The following is a 16771-nucleotide window of genomic DNA, read 5'->3' on the forward strand; positions in this document are numbered from 1 at the left end:
CTTGACTTCTGACTTTTGGGAATTCCCTGCTCCTGTGCCTTTATTAGGAGATTATATTTAAAAACTGACCAGCACTGATGGACCCCAGCACTTGCAAAACCATTTTCCCAGGCAGCCTGCATAACTAATTCCCTGAGCAGCCTGAGGTCTGCTCTCCTCAGGTCCAGAGCTGAGATTTTAGCAATTCTCCTGTCTAAAATACCCACTTCACTCATGAGATCTACTCTGATGACAAGCAGTAGATCAAGGACTTTGTCAAAGCTTCAAAACAAAATTGTGTCAGAAATGACTCGACTTCTATTGGACTTAAAGATGAAAGTTTGGGCTAGGTAAATATGAGGGGTCTAGGTAATATTGTTTTTTGGATTTCAGGACTGTTGGTACTTTTCTCAGTATTTCCCTTACCTTCCTCTCCAAGCAGAGGAAATCTGAATGGCAGAGCTGCCATGGTAAACGCTGTGGAAATCCTGTCAAGTGCACCAAGCAATTTCATCAGGGTTGTTTTTCTAACCATGAACTGTTCTGCTCTTTCTGCTCAGTCACTTGCTGATCAGATGTGCTACTACTTCCTTACCTGAAATTGTGCTGGTAAACATGAACACATGCTGAAAGGCTGGAAAAAAGATAAGGAACAGAATTCCTTAATCACACTAGGAGACTGTGCCAAGAATAATTCTTGTTGCTTTCAAACCTCACCTCAAAGCACTTTTGCTGACCTTTTAGTCTTTTTCTTTCAGTGTCTGAGAACAAATATGCAACTCAGAGGAAGGGAAAAGCTGAACATATTTGAAGCTCATTTCCATAAGATACCATGTGATTATGGAGTTTGTTGGTATCTTTCTCCTCCATCAAGCATAAGGCATTTTTCATTTTCCTCTTGACCTCTTCAGTGGAGGCTTAAATGTGTGTAGAAGGCTGTTCAAGACATCAATGAAATCTTTTAATCATCATGTCCTCTCCAGATGAAGGTGGTAAATACAGTAATCCTGAAATTTACTCCTTCTGAGTAATGACAGATGAGGATTCATAGGGGTCATGACATTCAATTTAATCAGTTCTGGGCAGTTTTAGTTTCTCCTACACCTGACCCTTACTCACATATTTCTGAAGAGTTTAAATATAGCTGTGTTTACATGTTATCATTTTCTATATAAATTCTGAGCAAATTATGTTTCTTGCAGCTCTTTCTCACTTTAATCCCATCTGTACACGAGTGAGAATTCTCCAGAACAATTTCCTTTGTAGTATACATTTGTATTGTTGCATATTAATACTGATTTAAGGGAAGAGGTTGACATTTATAAATAATAGAGATCCCTAGATGATAATAGATATAATTTTTGTTATCTTCCTTTTGAATATTGAACAGTCATATGTCAAATTAAAGATGTGACTGGATCACCTCATAGTGTCTAACACAGTGAAGAAAATGCCATTTTCTGGAAAACATCTGAGATCTTGTGGAGATATGATAGAAAGGCTTTTTACAGGTTATACTATGTGTTTTACATGCCTTTATTTGCCAGAGAAAGGTTTCTCAACATACTTCTGTCATACTTTCAGTTCTAGAACCAGTGTTTCTCAGGTTCTGGGATTCCCTGTCTGCTGTCCTCTCCCCAAGGTTAAATCTGGCCAGGACAGTGTCTGCCCTGTGGTGCCAGGGTCAGGGCTGTGACTCTAAGTTAGAGCTGCTTGGTCAGGCTTTGGGTAGAATTTGAGGGAAGTGCTTTCCACCTGTCACATTTACTGAGCACAGTCCAGCAGCACTGGCAAGTTGTACAAGGGTGATTTATCACTGCACTGCAGCTTCACCTTCCACTCCATGCCTTGGGCAGCAGCTTGGGCTATGCTGGAGAATATAAAACAAACATATTTCAGTGCAGCCAGTGAAGATCTCTCCCCCTTCAGATTCAGTTATAACATCATAAAATTCTTTTATTTCACTGTTTAACCAACTTTTCATCCATCTCCTTGTAGAAATTCCCTTCTGACATACCTCAGCTATTCAGAGTTTGTGCAACCCATTTCTCATGCTCAAACTATTCTGATTTATGGGTGTCTGTTTTACTTCAAGCCATACTTTAGATTCAATCTCCAGACTTTTTTCCTATCAGAAATGCAGCCAGTGAAACCACTGACCAGAGCCTGCACTTGGCTCCAGGAGATGCAGATGTCACACCTTCTTCCACTCTCCAAACCATCAGCAGTTGGACCATTAAACCAGAGGTCACAACTAAAGCATTTTGTGCTCCAAGGTAGAGATGTCACCAGTTATGCACCAGCCCAGGCTCTCATAAAAACTCTGTTACACTGATCTGCTTCAGGCAAGATGTCAGTCTGGAGTTATATAAAATTTTATGTGAGCTTCAAGTTGTACTTCCAAAGGACATGCAGCAACTTTTTGACATATTTTTAGGATTGTGGATCTGATACCTAAGGAATGTTTCTTTTTCTGTCTCTTTACTAAGGAATTCAGGCAGTAAATATTTAGATTTCATTTATTTGAGCCATGGCAACCCAAAATTTTGTTCAATATAATTTTATTTTGTATTTTTGCTAAGAGTAAAGTCAGGAGTGTGAGTTAAGCTTTTTGCTTTAGTTAGTATTTTGTCCTCTCACTGTAGTAGAGTACATGAGGAATATTATTTTTTCTGATAAAGCTTTGCTTTAAAACTAGATATAAATTTCTTTTCTGTTAGTTTTTCTTTGTCTACCCTCAAGAAGACAGTTTATAAATTTCAACATGGCTTTGGAAAGGGAAGAAAGACTGCATAAAAGAACTGATATATCACTGTTCCCATTATATGTGTGTCCTGTCACAACAGTTTTCCTTGCTTGTCCTTTTCTTTATGTTGGAGACATAGATTACCTGATAAGCACTGGAATAACAACATTAATATGTAGTGTATATCTTGTTTCAGTTTACTGTCAGAGAACAAACCAGTCAATGCTATTGCAATGGAAGGAGTATCTTTCAATGAATCCAGGCCTAGATATTTTCTTACTCAGTATGGGAATTTACCACCTAAAGAGAGTAAGTAAAATTTTCCTTTTAAGTTGCCCTACTAGCATGTTTTATAGAATAAATAGGTGTAGAATTACTCAAGCAACATGGAAAGTATGCATTACTTCTAGTACTGAAGATATTAGTATGCCAGCACTGTAAGAGTGGAGGAGTAAAAAACACCTTGTGCCCCCTTCTCTAATCAAAACCTTTTTATTTCTTTCGAGTGAATGCACATTCACATGCATCTAAGCAAATGAAGCTAAATCTTTTGCTCTTTATAATATTGTTTTTAGCATTGCTCTGCTTATAGTATATGCAGTAAACTCAGAGAGAAGAGGTACTGAGTAGCTCTTTTGCCTTCAGGTCAGAATTTCTGGTAACCTTAACTGAAGTAAAGCACCATGTAAGGACCCACTGAATGTGTCACAGATTGGGAATGTCCTAAAGTGTATTGAGTGACTGATAAAAAACAATACTTATCTAACAACAAAGTACCAACAAAGAAGATTCTTCAGTGCTTTGTCATGGAGAAAGTAAAACTGAACATTAATAGTCTACCTTGGTGTTTATGTTTTTGGTTCTTTTGGTTCTGAGATTGAATATTACCAGACCTGATTACTGGAAAAGAATTCTCTTGTGTTTGTGTGTGGGAATTGTCAAGGTAAGAAATTAATTGAGGAGGTTTTGGTTGTTGGAGGAGCTTTTGTCTGTTCTTTGTTGTGGCAGTAACTTATACAGTTAACAGTTTCTTCTAAAAGTCCCTTTTGCAAGTGAACTCAAGCTGTTGTTTTTCTAACTTTCTGTTTTTCAGAATACAAATCAATATGTCAAAGTGCTTGCAAAGCTTACAAAACAAAATGTTTGCACTCTATTGTAAAAAAAACCAAACTTTTTTCCTTAAAAAAAAAAGCCGATATAGTATAATACTTTTTAAATGTTTTTTTTCTCCCAACATCTGAAAGTCTTTAAAAATTCTCTTAATTTCTAAATATTTTCATTAGAAATGAGATGTATTTTTCACATTCCTGCACTGACAGGTCAGTGCTACTATGCATCAACAATGATGAAAACTTTTCTCTGTGTCCTTGGGCTCTACTGGTGAGATACTAGAGGAAAGATGTTCTTGTTAACAAATTATTTTTGTAAGGACACATAGATTTCAGTCATACAGTAATGTCAACCCAGAGCAAGAAGGATAATGGAGTAATTTTTACAGGGAAAAAGTCAGAGATCTAAATTACCCAGAGAGCCCCTATCCCTGGGGTGTCAAACTCTGAGTCTGCTGATTAATTCCTTTGGCCTCTGTACCAGACTGTGGTTCTACAGGAGCTCCAGCTTTGATTAGAAGGTTTGCTTCTAGGTATGTGAATGTAAATAACATCTTTTGAAAATATTTTGAAGCAGCTCTAGGTTTTCACACCTATTAATGGGTTATTCCAATAATTGTAAACTGTCTCGTTCATTTGATTTAGTCTTGGTTTGGAAAATGTTGATGCTGATACTATTAAATATAATAAGTCTAAGAAGGTAAACAATTTATTAAGTTTAACAACTTTAAAATAATCCAAATCAGAACATAATCTGGCCACTTCTGGAAAGGATTATAAAAATATTTTTATAAATACATTAATAGCAAAAAAAGTGGCAAGGAAAACCTCCATTCCTTATTGGATGCAGAGGGGAATATGAGGAAAAGATGAGACCTTCTTAAGACCTTCTTTTCCTGTCTTAACAATAAGCCAGTTTGTCCTCAAGAAAAAATAGTTTTCTTTCTTGGTGCTTGCAGGTACATTTTTTCCTTTTTTCAAAATATATTTAAGAAAAACACCTTTATAAAGTAAGGAGAATAATCTTTCTCCTAAAAACATTTTTTTAGGAGAAAGATTAATCTCCTTATTTTAATGTTTTAAAGATTAATCTCCTTATTTTAATGTTTTAAAATATAAATGTTTTTTACCTGTTGATTTTGCTCAGGGTACATAAACAAGGGGATTATTAACTGGTGCAGCTGTTTTCCTCTGTGGTATAAATCCTCCTCAGTTTGAAGATTATTTATCTGAAGGGTACATATAAAGATAAGATAAAAGATATTTATCTGAAAGGGGCTTTAAGAGCCCCTAAGGGTTGACTGCAGCCGAGTGTGTCTATGCAGTTGCCACATAGGAAAAAATGTCTACCCACTAATAATCTTCAAGAAACATTGATCAGAGTAAAAATTTACTGAACCTCGTTAAGGAGAAGTTCCTCTCAATTAAATATCTCTCTCATACCCACATGAGTCTATAAAACAGTGTTTGAACAATTAATATTGAGAAAAATTAGGGAAAAAAGAAAGGGAGCTCTAAAAAAAATTTCTTTTCATGTAGTTTCAGGGTTGTTTTTTGTGGGAAGGGGAGGTTGTTTGTTTGTTTGGTGAAGTTTCTTTCATACAGCTTTAAAGCCTTAGAAATGTCATTTAGAGAGAAGCTGTACTGTGGAAGTACATCCAGAAGCAAGTCACGTTACAGACTCAGGCAGTGCAATATCATTCATTACACATGCTTGGAAAGATTCATTCATGCCAGGATTCAAGACAGATTTTTTTGTTTTTCCTCAGGAAACAAAGACTTCCACTTCTCAGCTCTGCTTTTTTTTTTTTTTTTTTTTTTTTTTTTTCCCAACCTGAAATTGGAAACAATGCTACAATGGGATCTCAAAATTCAATAGTTACGACAATTATTGATCATTGAACTGCAAGGGAAAATATTTCAAGGCATGAACTGCATCCTGAAACTTAAATTCTTCTTTTGCTGACAAAATAAATGTTTTGCTAAATTATTACTGCAATCACTTAAAAGAAAGGTGGTATAATAATAACTAGCTCCTAAAAATATATGTCACTTAAATTAAGCAGCAATTTTATAATAAATCTCTGTCACTCTTTGAGATACAAGACAGATGACTGAAATTCTGAAGAAGATTGATAGGAGTTTCTGATGGACACTGACTCATCCATTCCATTGCACCATTCTTTTGACCAGGACCATTTTCAGAGATCATGTACTAATAAAAATCTCACTGATGCTTTTATAAATTTGTAGCTGTGAACTTCAAACAAGTCTTTTTGTTCTGGTCACAGATTTCCCATTTTTCTTGTCTCCAGATTTGGAGATCTTTGCCTGATGTTCTTGACTTCCAAAGTCAGTATCTGATTTTTATTCTCCATTGCTTCTTTTTGATCAGGAATTTTTCCTGCTTTTCCTGAGCAGTTGTAAAAAGCCAAATCATACACAGTCTTTTGGAGCAAACCTGATAGGTATTTTTATATTGCTAAGAAGTCAGGAATTCCTAATTAATAATTTCCTGGGAATTGTCTAGATATTTCTATCATATTCCAATATGTATTTTAAATTTATTTTAATAAGAATTGTGTTAGGAGGATTTCAACTTGCAAGGGAGAGGTTAACACTTGTTTTCTTTAGCTGATATCTAGAAATAAAGTGACTTATTTTCACTTTACCCAAAACCTACAGCAAAGGATTCTGACAAGGTTTTTTCACTTTGGAGTATTTGTAATTTTGTGTGTGGTAGGATGGAGGCTGCCAACATGAGGACTGAATACCCCTTCTCTTATCCTCTTTTTACTAATATATCAGTTTTTCAAACCTCTTTATAAATCCTAGCCTTATGTGAATGCCATTTAGCCCCTTTAAATTAATACAGTGGTAATAGAAACAAGTTTGTAGCACCATGTGATTTTCAGTATCAATTAATTTAGATTCTCCCTGTACTTGTGCAGCTTTTAGACATGTACATATTTTAATTTTGTCTGTTGAGCTCATATATTCATACTCCTGCTTTTTAGTAAAATTATGGTTGTTCATTTATTTCTGGCACAGCAGAATGTACAAAGTAAACAGGAAGGGGTTGATTTCAGAATGTTGTGTTTCACTTTTTGCTTACAGAATGTACTAAAGTTGCTAGGTTTTATTCAGAGTCCTGCAGAAACTGATCTGAAATGAAGACATGAAACTTGGAAATGGATCCTGTGATCTGAGCCCTACAATCTTTAGGCTGTACAATAGCAGAATTATCCCTCAATAATGGCAGGAAGACTGCACAAAAAGGATACCGTCAACCTACTGAACTCCTAAAAAAAGTCCATTAAAAGGCAAACCTCTGTAGCTAAAACAGAAAAGTTTTTTCTTCCAAATTAAGGCTCCTAAAGTAGGCTCAACTTTGCAGCTAAAATCAAATGATTTAATCCAACACCACATGAAAGGAGAATGCCAGCAATTAAGTCAGGCTGGAAAGCTTTGTTAGTGATGGAATGCCTGGCTGGAGCTTGCCCTCTGAGGCTTTACAAGGGAAACAGTCATTTATTTAGGCAATCACTTGACAAAATACAAAAGAAATAAACTGATAATGGATTGGTACTTCAGGGGAACCAAAGGCTTTTAATAAAACCGCTCTGGACCACCCTCCTCCTCCTAAATATTAAGCTCCCTGAAATGTAACCTTCCAGTAACCTTGCTGGGATGCACGGCGCTGTGATTCACCAGGACACCCTCATTCTTCTCTTCTCAGGCTCCTGCTCACACGGCCATAGGCAGTGCCAGAATGGCAAGTGTTACAGACCAGAACAAAGCTGCGATTTTGAAGACAACTGTGGGGATAACACAGACGAGAGTGAATGTGGCACTTCCTGCACCTTTGAGAGTGGCAGATGTGGCTGGCAAAATTCCCTGGCTGACAACTTTAACTGGGGGCTAGGGGTCAGCTCACCCCAAAGTCTTAGACCTCCCAAGGACCACACGCTGGGGAACAGAACTGGTAGGTTGTCAGTTCACAAATGAGCTGTGATTGTCTTCATGAAATGTCTCACACCTTCACGGGCAGCAGGGCAGCTCTAAAATCCCCGATCAGGCTGTCAGTTTTAATGAATTGGATGTGTTACAATAGAAAAATATTAATTGCCATTGTACAATAACTTTAATTTAGGAAAATTGAATCTTAGTTGTTTCTCACATGAGTCAGGCAAGATAATTTGATACTTGTCTGGAGAGAGGCATTTGGTCTGGCTGCAGTTTGCAAGGGTGAGTTAGCTCAGCTCTGAGAGCCCCTGGGTCCCACTCCTCCAGAGCTTGAGGTCATTGTCAGGAAGCTCACAGTTTCCCATAGTGACTATTCATACTTTAATTTTAGACAATGTTAAATAAATAAATTTAAACAAACAAAGCTCCTTTGTTAGTGCATCTCCTGGTTTTGTTTTGGCCAAAGCACTCTGTTATCTGCTCTTGTTCTTGCTACCAGCTCTGTGCCTTCACACTTTGCTTTTGAAGGCCCTATAGCTCAGACAAAGATGTTACCAAAGCTTAAATTAAATTGAAATATTCACAACAGAGTGCACAAAGGAGTGATAGTAATTGTTGAATGTTTACAAATGGCTGAATGACAAAACCCAATAAACTTCAAAATATGTAGGAAAAAACTCAATTTGCATTGTCTAGTAATACATATCTTTAAAGTATAATCACAAATACACCACTAACTTGTTAAATATATGTTTGACCTTTGAGAAAAAGCAAATTTCTTATCCCATAATACCACGGTCATATCTGAGCCAGAGATGTGTCAAAGTTGGAATGAGCCCATTTGTTTATGCACTACCTAGTGAAGTAAAATCTTATTGCCAAATTAATATACAAACATTAGTTGATGTGCAATTATAATTTTTATGTTGTTTGTAATACATTTATGTTGATGTGAAATGCACATTTCTTATTTGTACAAAGGAAAACAATGAATTTGAAAGAAAGAATTTGGGAGAATTTGGGAGAATTTTTTATGCTTCTAATTAAAAATAAAGATGGAAGTCTCAAGGACTGTATCAGTGTTGAAAAATGTTAACTCTAGGCATCGAATTTTGCAATTTCCTCTGACTAAATAATTTATATGCTCATTAATATTCATACAGAATAGAAATGACCAAAGGTAATATGAACCATTAGGGATTCCTAGTGATTTATAAATGTGTAAATGTTTTTTTCCTGCTTCACAAGTTTTTATATATTGTGACTATAGTGTGAAGATTACGTTTCAGGGGACTTAATCCTGAAATTTATCATGATGTGGCTATTGTGTGACGTATTGTCAGAGTTGCAACTACTGCAGTTCAGCAGGGACCAAAGTAACTAACTAAAGCATCTGCAAAACATGGAAGAGTTCCCACTCTTCTACACAGGTCCATCCAAATCTTGAGCTGCTACCACCAGTTTTTTCTGATGTAGGAGGTGCACAAGAAATAGGAACTGGTCATGTTTTCTCCTGAGCTGAGGTTGACTACTATGAGACCTGTGAGAGAAGTGCTCCTCATATGTCTCTGCATTTACTTTGTTGAGTTTAGGAATCTAAGTTGAAAATGTAAAACATTTTTTCAGTAATACCTCATTTAATTTCAGGACATTTCCTGTATCTTGAGGCCACTGCAATAAGCCTAATAAATGAAAAAGCCCATGTGAAGAGTTCCATATGGAAAGAATCAAGTGGGACTTGTGTGATGAGCTTCTGGTACTTCAAGTCATCAAAAGCCATGGGACACATTCAGGTTCTGATTAAGGTAACAAAAAATCCTTTTTCTTTTGCATGTATTACACCCATAAGGGTGTCTGTGCTCCTGCAGAGTGCTTCAGCACTGTGGCATTCTGTTGTTGAGCTGACAGACTGGGAGAGCTCCCACGCACCTCCTGCTTCCGTGCTGGTTCTTGTTACTCCTGCCTCTTAAAAATGCTTTTAGCATTTTTCTTCCAAGAGAAGCCTCTCTGAAAAGCCAAAGAAAATCTTTTAAAATCCTCTTTTTACTTTCACCTTTTCACCTATAGTACTTTTCTCTTTGATTTTCTCCATGTGAAGCTACTGTCATATTTTGCTAACATTCCTATTGGTATTTATCAGTGTGCAGCCCTATTGTGCTGATGGGATGACACACAAAAAAAAAAGAATTACCAGCAGGTACAAAGTGAGAATAGAATCCAAAAATATGAATACATTAAATAATTTATATTTTTATATAAATGGATACAGAGTACACAATCAATTTTATTTAGAAATATTTTTATTCACTAAATGTGAGAGGACCAAAAATTATTTTAAAAGACTATCTAGTTTTTTTGCAAGTGAAAACTGAGACATTTGTTAAAAAATTGGCTGTTCCTTTGCTGTTAATTAAAAAAGATTGTAAAACATTTTTTTAAATCATAATATGGTTCAGACTAAAAATTAATTCTTATGTAGAAATTGTGTATCTCTGTGCATCTCTTCTGGTTATTCAAGTATAAATCATGGTATAATTTTTTTACCATATGTCTGTTAACTTTGCTTCCTACAATATCTCTAATAATGTCTTGGTAAACTGCATTCAAGTTTCTGTTTTATTTCCAATGCATATGTTGGCTGACTTAACTTTAAACTATAAATTATATTTTTTCCTTGAAAACAAATCACTAAAAATGATTTCTCCAATATTCTGGATAATATAAAAATTATTTAAAGGTCTAAAGAATAAAAGATTTCAATAGACTTTAGTATCTAGTGATACAACCTATGATATATCTGCCTGGAATATAAAAACAATGAACCCTTTGACAGGCATCAGGAGATTTTTTCATTAATTAGTCCAAACACCTACAAATAATAACAGGCCACTCATCAAGTAACTGTATAGTTATTGAGATGTTTTTATACAACTCTTTTTCCCAGAAAGGCTCAAATTTGTAAGGGAGGCAAGTAGATTTAAGAAAAACAGTATTTTTCTTTTGAAAATAACTTTCACTTGTTAATGTATTAAAAAAATGAAAACAAAAATAGATCTCATTCCATAAAATGAAAGCAAAAATAACTGTTTATCTAAACTCAAAGGTCAGATTATGTTCTCATTTCATTACTGCACTGTGTAACTTGTAGTAACCAAATATTGTAATTATAAGCATTTTAGGATTGTTTAATTTTAGTTATAAGCTAACTTGTAAACTAACTTTGGTGGAAAATAACGACTAGCAGCATCAGGCATGCGTGAGAGGTTTGTGTCACTTTTGCTTGTGCCCAGGAATTATTTTTTCCACCCTCAGAATGTTGGAAAATAGGTAAAAAATTAAACAAAGTGGTTAAATTTTTTTTCTATAGTAATCTGAGCAGAGGTTTTCTAGATAGTTATCCCTATCATAATAGCCTGTAGAGATTATTTCCTGCTGCACTAAGATTCAAATATGTGACTTTTGAATTTCCATATGACTATGGAATTTTCTATATGACAATCAATAACTTTTTCTAGTTTTTGAGAATATTCTTTATGTTTTCTCTTTTTTTTATTCTCATTCCCCTGAGACATTTCCCTCTTCTTAAATTCACCTTATTTTATTTTATTTTATTTTATTTTATTTTATTTTATTTTATTTTATTTTATTTTATTTTATTTTATTATTTTATTTTATTTTATTTTATTTTATTTTATTTTATTTTATTTTATTTTATTTTATTTTACTTGTATTGTATTGTATTGTATTGTATTGTATTGTATTGTATTGTATTTCAAGGCTATTTTTATGTTATTTTAAACTCCCCTCACCAGGGACTTTAAAGATATTTTTAAAGGCATTGTGAATAGAAGATGTTTGAGTCATGACTTTTTTTTTTTTTTTCTTTTAATGAGAGCAAGAATTCTACCTGCAAAAATATTCTCATCATTGTAGCTGGGAATTTTGGCAGATCAACTTAATTTCACCTGTTATGCTGCTTATAAGGACCCATAAGTCCATACTTTAATTGGAGTTTCTATATAACAGGGTCTGTAAGAATAACATCTAATTAACACATAGTCATGGGAAGTTATACTGAAGCTTCTCCTACTGGTTCAAGCTGCAATACCTAGATATTTCCACCCAGATTGAGTATCCCTTGATTTAAAGTTAATGTCAGTGAAATCAAATCTCTAGGTAGTGATTAGTTGAAAAAAAAAAAAGAAAATAAAAGATGAGGAGATGATCTGGGAAAGTAATTACCATCTCTAGCTTAAAAACTTAGCAAACTGTCTCTGGCTGAAGTAATTCCATCCATTGAAAGTTTACTGAGAGTGAAGACTGTATATACAATGGAACAGCAATGAACAGTAAGATGAGGAAATATTTTATAGAGGTAGAATGAGGAAAAAAATTCTCTACTTCCAGGATTATCACCGTGGAACAAAAATGGTAATCAAAGATAAAAAGCCAGTTTTAGAAAAATCATTTTTCATGGTATGCATCACTGTCTTTTCTTAATATATGCATTGCTTGTCCACTTTCAGGAAATCTAAGAATATTATCTATCACACTGCTAAAATGATATCTTAGATTATGAGATAACAACCAGAAATAAAACTAAAAGATCATAAAAAGGTACTATAGTCAAGCATGAACTTCTTTTGTTAAAGTTTGCAGCTGGAGAAAATCAATACATTTTCCTAATGGAATTTCTCTGAAGTTACTTTTGTTTTGATTTTTTTCTCTTGAAACTGTACTGCATATCCTTTGAAGAAAACTGTCTGTGTACAGAATAATAATAATCCAGTCAAAGTGATGGGCTGTTGAACTAGCTGCAAACATACAGTATTCTTCAAACTGACCCTCTCAATATTTATGTAAACAAAAGATATTGACAGTGCCTCTGTTTATGAAGACTGAAATATCCAACTCACCACTCATCTAAATTCAAATTGTGAAGTTTTTGATAGCAGTGTAAAAGAAAACAGAACATTCCCCGAAGAGAACTGGATATAACTAATCAAAACTTTTTCCAGTGAGATTTTGAGACATTCTAGTCTTGACTGTGGCTGTTTTAAGAGAATACCACCCATTGCAGGAGATATTTCAAAGATCAAGTGCAGCATGTTCACTGTGCCTGTTTTAGTATTGATGGTGAGGCATCTCATCAGCATTCAGTTTATTTCATGAGTCAGAAGAAACTGTGTTTTTAAACATACTCATAGAGAGGCAAGAATTATTGGGTGAAAGGGATGATACATTTCATTATTCTGCTGATCTAAAATAAGCTTCTTACTGCTGCTGAAGTTGTCTCTGCCATTAAAAAAAAGAAGCAAGTCCTAGGTATCACAGAAGGAAATCATCAACAAAGGACAAAACCATTTGTTGAAATATTTTTTATTGTATCAATATTAATTGCTTTTGCATATAGACATTTTTAAATTAAAAAGATAATTTAGGATCTAGTATAGTTAGGGGAAGATTCTTTTAAGGATTTGAAACAAGCCTCCAAAAACAAATATGCAGATGAGTAATGAAGCTGAAACCTGTCATTAGGAACTCCCTCTGCTGACTGTGACAAGGCCAATACACACAGGATCTCATTAGGAAGTTCCAGTTCTTATACATGAGAAACAAAAGTTTCGATATTCAGCAAAATTTAGATTGCTTTGTTTTACATAGACAGAGCAAGCAGCACTGGGGAGGCAGAGGGGTCACTGCCCACTCCACACTCTGCCAAACTTTGGTTTTGCAGCTTCTTTAAAGTCTGGTTTTCTCATAGTAATCAATATTGTTATATTTTTGTTGCCATAATTTTGCCAGGTAAGCAGTGGTGGTCACAAGACATCCGCAGGATCTCTGGATGGTGTGAAGCCTCTAGGTAATTTGTCAGGTCTCATAGATAACCATCTGGTCTTGGTAGATTAGGAATGGCAGAAGTCTGGAACTCTGGTCTTGGTAGATAGGCTGTAATTGATTACACAAAAGCAGGAAATCTGATTTTGCAAAATCTTGCAGGCCGTGGGAAAACCTTGTTTTTCATACTGGTATTAGATACAACTTATTTAGAAAACATAATATTCATAACAGAGGGATTTAAAACAGAATTATTTAATCATATATTTTCCTTTCTTTAGTGTCATGCTTCATTTCAGACCTAAGTATTCTGGTTTATACAAACCCCAATACTTTTATGATTGACATAAATCTTTTATCAATTATCACAGAGCAGACCTTACCTAGGCATTTAATTAATTCCATCCAGTTACAAATGAGCAAAGACATAAGGATGTTCAGGAAAACAAGAAGTCCTGACTGATCACAGCTGCTCCTTGGGATTGTTACTGCTTTTAACCAGCCTCATGAAGGGAGGAGAGGGCTGGTCATGGAGAAATGTGTGGCTTGGCAGATGTCACAGCTCAGGTATAGATGACTCACTCATGATCCCCTGGCTAGTTTTAATAGAACTAAATTTTGCTATCCTGGGCTGTGGACATGAAAACATACAGCAGATTATCTGCAGATGCCAGCTGGTATATTCTGGACATTTGTATTTGTAGGATCAAGTAGCTCAAAGTGACATTTTCACATATCAATATAATTTACTCTACTTCTATGGGAAGTCACTCAAGCATAAGGCTTAAGGAAACTTCTTATTCTACCTCAAGCATAAAATAGAATGTGTATTTCTACATTGATTCTTCTCACTGACTGCATGAAAAACAATTGATCCTTCACATTAATATAGAAGTTAGAGATTGTGTTGGGTTCAGGTAACCTCAAAGCAGATTATCTGACCTCCATGAAACTAGAGGAAAAAATTGAGTTCTCAAAGATTTGCTTGAATGCTTTACTTAAGAGTTTGCTGAACTTCAAACCATGCTCCAAAAAAAAAGTATACTATCTGTAGATTTAATAAATATAGACATAGGGTTTATTTTGTAAACAAAATTATTAGCAAAATTCTTTGAGAGCAGAGATTAAATTTTCCTAGTATTTAGTTCCACATAGCAACATAGTGATAATGGCTTTTATTTAATGAGTATCTACAACCCTCAAAAGGGCACAGTTTTAAATTACTTACTCCCATTATTGACTTGTGAACTGTTATTAAAACTTGTGTTTGAGTCAATGAAGTGTCATCTGACTAATGAGTAAGAGTAAGAGAATATTAGTCCCAAGAGTTCTGAAGGCAATCAGTGGAGATGCTGTGAAATACAGTATTACTTGTCAAGAGTAACTTTATGGCATCTTTACTTCCCAGGGCAAGAAAATTTTTTGATTGTATTTCCTGAATCTTAAGCAGCATTTTTCATTTTTCTAGACATTGTTTCAGTGTTGTTTTAGGCCCAATTTTGACACAATTACATAAGCATATTTCCAAGCAAATTGAGAATGAGGCACTGATTAAATTGGAATAAGTCAGTTTTCACTGAAAGCACAATTTGTCAAAAAGATTTTACATACAATGTACAAACAAATATTCTCAACTGTAGGTAAATGCAGATACCATCCAGTGTGTTTTATTTCCCCAGATGAGTACATTAGGAAGTTATTTCAATCTTACTGTCAGTTACTGGAGTAATAGAATTCATTGTATTCCTATACTGCAACCAGATGTAAGCATTCATTCCAAAGGCTTGGTGAGAGAAAATAATATATTTGAACATCCTTTGAAGGAAAAAAGTATTTTAAAGAAGAGTTAAAGAATCATCCTTGTGTTTTGGCATCTTTCTCATGAAGATAAGGGGTTTATCAGAGGATTTGTAACTTAGAATCATTGTTTTTCTAGAAAAACATGTAAGCAAAATTGTTCATATGTGAATTATTATGGTGAGGGTGATGAAGGGTTTTAGTGTGACTGGGCATGTCTCTGTCATGCAGGGCAGTGCCTGGTTATAAAGCCAGGCAGTCTGACAGACTTAGGCAGAGTGATGCTCACAGAGTCATTGAAGCAGCTCAGCAATATCCTGCAGCATTCCCCTGGAGCCACCAGCTGTGTGTCTCAGCTAGTACCACTCCTAACTTCCACCCCAGCCTGGCACCAAAGAGCAGAATGTGGCATAGATAAAAAATGCACTTTCAGTCTCCTCCAGTGTTGTTTTATTGAACCCATTCCTCAAGTCAGAGATCTCTGGGAGTGATTTGCTTTATCGATTTGCCATCCTATAATCTCATAAAGGGCGATCCCGTTCTGCTTTTTAGCACATGAGACCAAAGTGACTCTGGGATCTTTGATGGGCAGACATATTTTGCTCTTTTCTAACAGTTTTCAGGGCACACATTCAACAGTGAAAGTTGTGATTTAAATGGGTCTCAGGGCAGAGGTCTTTGAAGGATTGTAGAGCTGCTGTTTAATGATTTTTGCTTCAGCAACAGACATCAAAATCAGATCTTTTTATATTAACTGTGAAACAGGCATAGGACTTTGTCTGAATGACAGCCTTGAGGTATAGCTTTGAGCATTTACCACACCTCCTCTTGTAAAGAATTCAGAAATTTAATTAACCTTTTTTTTTTTTTTTGAGATAATAAATAATGCAAGATGTAACCTTGTGCCTGCTGATACCTTTTACAAAGCATAAAGAATTAATCAGATGTAGAATCCCAAGACAAGATCTAATTTTCCTGATCAACAACCCCCCTTGGAAAAAACTCCTCAAATTTCTAAGAAATGTTGTAAGAAAAAAATTGAACATTTCTAAAAGTTACATTTGGCCTCAGAAAAGGTGGAAGATCTTCCTTTTTTCCTTTTTTCATTCTCATCCCTTTTTATATCCCTAAGCCCCTTGGTCTTCCACTTAGAAAAGTGTCTTTCTATTTTTTAAATAAATAGTGAGATGAGCAGATGTTATACTGTGAAACTTCAAGATCAGATGTAGCACTAGCTCTCATAGTGCAGAACATTTATCTGTTACAGGTTTTGTATTCCTTTAATGTGACTTTTATTTTTAATTCACAGATCAGTTTTAATGTCCTGAAGATCAAG

At 35.0% G+C, this 16771-nt stretch overlaps 1 protein-coding gene across 1 annotated transcript in view; it reads left to right on the forward strand.

Moving 5' to 3' along the window:
- The window catches only part of MALRD1 (MAM and LDL receptor class A domain containing 1), a 230720-nt gene that overhangs the window by 106943 nt on the left and 107006 nt on the right, over nt 1–16771 (forward strand). The window contains 2 exon segments of the mRNA XM_056482973.1: nt 7574–7819; nt 9448–9605. Coding sequence (XP_056338948.1) covers nt 7574–7819; nt 9448–9605 — 404 coding nt within the window.

Source organism: Oenanthe melanoleuca, chromosome 2, assembly GCF_029582105.1.
Source record: "Oenanthe melanoleuca isolate GR-GAL-2019-014 chromosome 2, OMel1.0, whole genome shotgun sequence".
NCBI classification, from domain to species: domain Eukaryota; kingdom Metazoa; phylum Chordata; class Aves; order Passeriformes; family Muscicapidae; genus Oenanthe; species Oenanthe melanoleuca.